This window comes from Oryx dammah, unplaced genomic scaffold, assembly GCF_014754425.2.
Source record: "Oryx dammah isolate SB20612 unplaced genomic scaffold, SCBI_Odam_1.1 HiC_scaffold_12, whole genome shotgun sequence".
NCBI lineage: Eukaryota > Metazoa > Chordata > Mammalia > Artiodactyla > Bovidae > Oryx > Oryx dammah.
The window spans coordinates 60545745-60551087 of record NW_024070196.1 but is presented as its reverse complement, the minus strand read 5'-3'; the positions used below and the strand labels follow the sequence as shown (position 1 = coordinate 60551087).

The 5343-nt window shown below is 57.9% G+C and overlaps 1 protein-coding gene across 1 annotated transcript in view; it reads left to right on the top strand.

The window, feature by feature from the left end:
• Window positions 1–1023: 1023 nt before the first annotated feature.
• RASAL1 (RAS protein activator like 1) overlaps window positions 1024–5343 on the top strand; it is a 30469-nt gene continuing 26149 nt past the window's right edge. The window contains exon 1 of the mRNA XM_040251608.1: window positions 1024–1764. Coding sequence (XP_040107542.1) covers window positions 1700–1764 — 65 coding nt within the window. The 5' untranslated portion in view covers window positions 1024–1699. The remainder of the gene's footprint in view (window positions 1765–5343) is intronic.

Below are 5343 nucleotides of genomic sequence, written 5' to 3'. Positions count from 1 at the left end.
TGGGCGGGGCCCTCCCAGAATTGCCTATCTGGGTGTTGCCTCCGGAACATCATAAATAGAGCCTACTCATTGGTGCCCAGCCCAATGACCAGAGTGAGTCAGGCTCATAGCCAGCCCTTCTGAGAACTCTTAGGCAGCTAAACAACAAACTCATGGGGAGAGACAGTGTGAGTACGTATCTGTTCTAGGACAGGCCCTTCTGGTCACATTATCTCACTTAATGAGATGTACAAAAAATGTACAAACCTGGAGCTGTAGGAGCAGAGAAAAAGGAAAGAAAACCTCTGCCTGGCATGAGAGGCCATCCTGGAAGACTTCCTAGAGGAGGTGATATTTGAGCTCTGCCTTGAAGGACAATAATAGCAAACACTTTCTGAAAAGCTTCTTACGTGCCTGTTGGTGTTCTGACACCTGTACCTGCTTCCTTCCTACTTGCTTTATCTCATCTAATTCTCTCAAAGCCCTGTGAACGAGATACTATAATCACATAGGAACAGATGAGAAAGCCAAACCAAGGTACAGAGAGGTTAAGTGACTGGCCCAAGACCACACAGTTACCAAGTGGCAGAGTCAGCATTCAAATTCAGAAAGGCAAATCAGTTACTGACTGTAAGATCTTCCACATGCTATTTAATCCCTCTGAACCTCAGTTTGTGTATCCATACAATGGGGGTACCGGTACAACAGTAAGTAGAACATAGAATGATGGTGAGGAGGAAGATGATATAATCCGTGTAAAACGTTTAGAACAGTGCCTGGCACACAGTAAGTGTTCGAACACTTGGAGATGGTTTTTTATCGTCGCTGTGGTGGTTATCTTCAAGCCCTCCCCTCCCCCTCCGGCCGCAGCTTCCTCCCCCGCAATGCCAGCCCGTGACGTGGAATCTGCCGCACGCACAGTCTGGATTTAATTGGGAACTAAAAGAGATGGAAGGGGATGTTCGAGGCCCCTCCCTTTCTGGACTCTGAAAGGACCCCCAGGGAGGGTGTGACTTTCTCTAGCGACGCCTCCCGACGATCTCAGATACTGCTCCGGGACGGCGCAAGGCGGTCGGACCGAGCAGGCGGTGCGGGGATGGCAGGCAGGGGAGAGCCGGAGAGGTGTGATCGTGCTGGAAGCAGGGCGGGCAGGGGACACGCTGTGTGTTCTGTGCCCAGTGCCAACTCAGCAGGAGCCTGCCGCCACGCCCATCATGGCCGTGGGCCTCCCCACCTGGCTGTCCCAGCCTCCGCGCGCCCAGGGCTCCGTGGCGGGTGCGCTCTGGCACGCTTGGGTGGGGTGCCGGCAGAGGGCGCGCGAGGGTGGCCCGGGAACGGGCGGGAGGGGGACCCCGCGGGAGGCGGGATTGCGGGGAGGGCCCTGGGCCGCCCCCTCACCCCCCGCCCGCCCCGCCTGCTCACCAAGAGCGCCAGACTAGAAGGCAAGGGCTGGCGGTGTGTCCCCCGCGCGCTCTGCCAGCTCGGCGCCCGGCTCCTACCTGTAGAGTCCGGGGAGGGAGGCGCCCCCTCCCCAGTCACTATCCTCCCTCCTCCTTCGGAAAGCTCCCGTCCAGCTACCCGCGCGTTTCGGGCAGGTGGCCTGGGGACTCCGAGAGAGGGTGCCAGGCTCGCTCCGGGTGACATGTAGACGCCCTCCCTGCCGCGGTCCAGTCTCGGAACCCGGGCGCTCTCCTGGTCGGAAAGTTTGGGGCTGGGCGCCATGGCCAAGAGCAGCTCCCTGAACGTCCGTGTCGTGGAGGGCCGGGCGCTGCCCGCCAAGGATGTGTGAGTACCCCCGGGGCCAGTCGGGGATGAGGGGCGTGCCAGGCATGGATGGGGAGGGGGTCGCCCCATTCGGCGTGCCAGGGCAAGCCGGTGAAATGGGAGAGGGGTTCTCGTCTGAAAACAACACTTGGGCTGACCCGCCGTCGCGGGCGCGAGGCCCCCTGCCCGTCGCTCTCCTGGTGGAGGGGCCGCTCAGATTTAGCAGATGCCCCGCCCAGCCCCCAGGAAGGGGTGTCTTTGTTCCTGGGATATACTAGAGGGGGTCTTCCGGGGCTTCAGCCCTGGGGCTTACAGGATCAGATTCTGTCAGAGCTAGGGAGAGGATTTAGGGGTGGAGGGCTCCCTTCCTTAGTCCAGGCAGGTGTTGGAGGTGGGGTTTCTCCAGGCCTGGGTGGGCACCGGTTCAGAGAACCCTGGGAGGGGCCCCAGCATTCCTCTGCAAGCATCTGGTGGTTAGGTTTGCAGAGTGTCACCAGGTGGCCCACTGGCCAGGCCTGGGGGAAACCGTTCCTCTGGACCCAGAGCCCTTAGCGCCTCAGCCAGCAGTGCCCAGCCCCGTGGGGAGCCTTCCTTGATGCTAAGCTGCATGAAGAGCCAACTTCCCCCTGCAGCCCCCTCCCCAGCCAGGTGATGGGGTCCCCGCAGTATCAGTCCTTGACTGTGCTTCCCTCTGGGCTGAGTCAGCAGTTGCTGAATCAGCAGAATGGAGGGAGGGGTCCCCCTCCTGCTTTGGCCTGGAGCCCAGAAGGGGCTCTGAGGGTGTGGGTATCTGGAACAGGTGTGGGATCTTTGACAGGACATTGACTGTATGACCTTGAGCCTGATCCTCTCCAGGTCTGGATTTCCCCTCTGAGCAAGGGGAACCCTGGACAGGGAGTCTGCAAGCCTCGTGCAGTTATGAGGGTAGAAAAATCACTTAGGATTTACCCCGGGGCCAGGGGGAGCAGGAATGTGGATTCTGAGCCTTTGCACAGGCTGGGGCTTAGCTCTGCCCTAACACCTCCGGCTGGGGGTCCCAGTGAGGAGGGTATCCTGCCTTTGACTTCGTGAACCTTCCCCTTCCCCAGCCCTGGAGCTGTGTCAACAGGGAAGCTCCTTAGAGCAGTTCTAGCTGCCCCCATCCTCATCAGTGGCCCCCAAGACAAGCATCTGAGGAAAGCAGAGAGCTCGCTTGCTGCGCCAATGCAGTGTCTGGACAAGTCTCCTGTCTCCCCTCTTCTGAGATGCTCTTTCAGAGCCCCTGAGCATTAGCAATTCTGGGACTATCGAGGCAATGAGGTCGCCTGGCAGCTGCTGGGGAGTTGATACGGGAGACCTTTCAGAAATGAGTTTCCCTCTCTCGGCGCTCCGGTCTCTACCAGTCCTGGGTGAGGGCCATAAGGGAGCGGGGGGTGTTGTCCTTGGACCCAGACACGGCTTGTGGGCCTCCCTCTGCTTCTCCTGGGGAGGGAGTTGACTCATACTTGATCCCTGAGTCTCTTGGTTGCCCCTCCTCCCCCCAGTTCCCGGGCCAAGGTGAGCTCTAGGTGGGCCTCACCCCAGTACCAGGGTATGGGAAAGTGACTAGGCCCCAGGTGGGGATTCCGCCAGCCTGCCTCAGTTTCCCTAGCTGTTGGTGCCCTTCTCAGAGGGGCTCCCTCATAGCATGCTGGGATCTCCATGCCCATGGGGACTCCTAGAGGGGGTATGTCCTCTTTCCCCTCTCCTAAGGGAGAGGGGTCAGAATCTTTCTGAAGCCTCCCCAAGTTTGAGAGGGCTCCAACCCTGGCTTGGAGGAGGCCTCAGCTGATAATTTGAGTTATTTCTGTCATTCACAATAGCAACTATATGTGGTTGAAGGCTTCCTACAGGCCAGGTCCTGTGCTTAACACTTTTTAGAGTCCTATTGGCATTGCCATTTTATGAATGGGCAAACTCAGGTTCAGAGAGGCATAGTCACTTGCCCAAGGTCACACAGCTGGGATTTGAATACTGACTGCTTCCAGGCACCCACCTGGCAATGCGGATGATATAAGAGATGTGGGTTCGATCCCTGGGTTGGGAAGATACCCCTGGAGTAGGAAATGGCAGCCCACTCCAGTATTCTTGCTTAGAGAATGCTATGGACAGAGGAGCCTGGAGAGGGCTGCAGTCCATAGAGTCACAAAGATTCAGACACGACTGAAGTGACTTAGCAAGCACACACCAGGCGCCAAGCAGACTGGGCAGGCGATGGGCCAGGGGCCGGCTTTCCCACACTTGAGGTGGGGCAGGGACCGTGGGAGAGGCCAAGGGTCTGGAGAGATCCAGGGTCTGGAAGGGGCAGCCCCTTCCCACCACCGTAGCCCCTACCTGATAGGAGTCTGATAAGGCCTTCGTGCGTCAGAGTCCTGGAGCTGACGTGCTTCACTCCCAGAGGGGCCCAGGGGTCAGGCTGGGTGAACAAGAGGAGGCGTGGCTCCCAGCCCTTTTCTAGTGGATTCCAGCCTGTTTGTCCTACATCTGCTGTTGGGGAAACCGAGGGATGGGAGCCTGCCTAAAAGAGGCTCGGGGATAGAGGATGTGAAGAGAGACTCGAGATGGAGGGGGTGTCACCCAGCCATGGGCATCCAGAGGGGAAAACTGAGGCTCCCCGTGTTACTCAGCCCAATGGGTTTGGAATAGATCCAGATGGGAAAACTGAGGCCTGAGGTATTATGCCGAAGGGAGGCCAAAGAGGAACGTGGAGGCACAGGTTGCCGACCAGACTGAGATGTTCAGGAATGGAGAGCAGATGGGGAAATGAAGGCACACTCGGCAGAGGGAGCTGAGGGAAAGCAACCAAAGAGGAAACTGCGGCGTGCGGAGGGCTCAGGCAGCAGACAAGGTTGGAGCAGCTCCTGGTGCCATGTCCCTCTTTCCTGGAATCCCTGAGGTGTTTGTGGATCAGTGACAGACTGAACCGAGAGAGGGTGGAAGAGAGAAGGCGCGGGCTGGAGTACCTGGGAAGGGGGCCATGTGGGGAAGGGATCTTGAGTTGGAGTGCAGGTGACGTTGGTTGGAAACATGTATGCTGAGCCCCACAGACCCGAGTTCAAATCCCGACTCTGCCAGGCTGTGGAGGGAGGGGGACGGAGGCACAGCTCCTCCCCCAGGGATCTCAGCGTTCCAAAGTGGCAGGGAGCTGTGCTCAGAGGGATCAGAGGGCAGTTTTACACCATCCACTGTCAGAGGACGGTGGTCATCAAGGACCACCTCTCTGAGGCAGTGACTTTGGGGCTGAGGTTTGAATGAAAAGAACAGTCATTCAAGAACAGAGTAGATGTCTTAGGATGGTGGAACAGCAAGTGCAAAAGCCCTGAGGCTGGACTGAGCTTGGTGGAAGACAAGGGAAGCCTGTGTGATGGGATGCGGGCAGGGGTGGGGGAAGTCATGAGGAACCCTGGTCAGCTTGGGATGGACAAGTAACTCTTATTATGAAGGGGGATGGCTTTGGTTGGCCAGTGACTCTTTGCTATTCACAGGGTTGCAGCCTATCTTGAGATGAACTAGCATCTCTTATAATGAAGAGGGAATGGAACTGGCTTTGGTTGGCTAACGGCTCATGGTTACTCGAGGGGT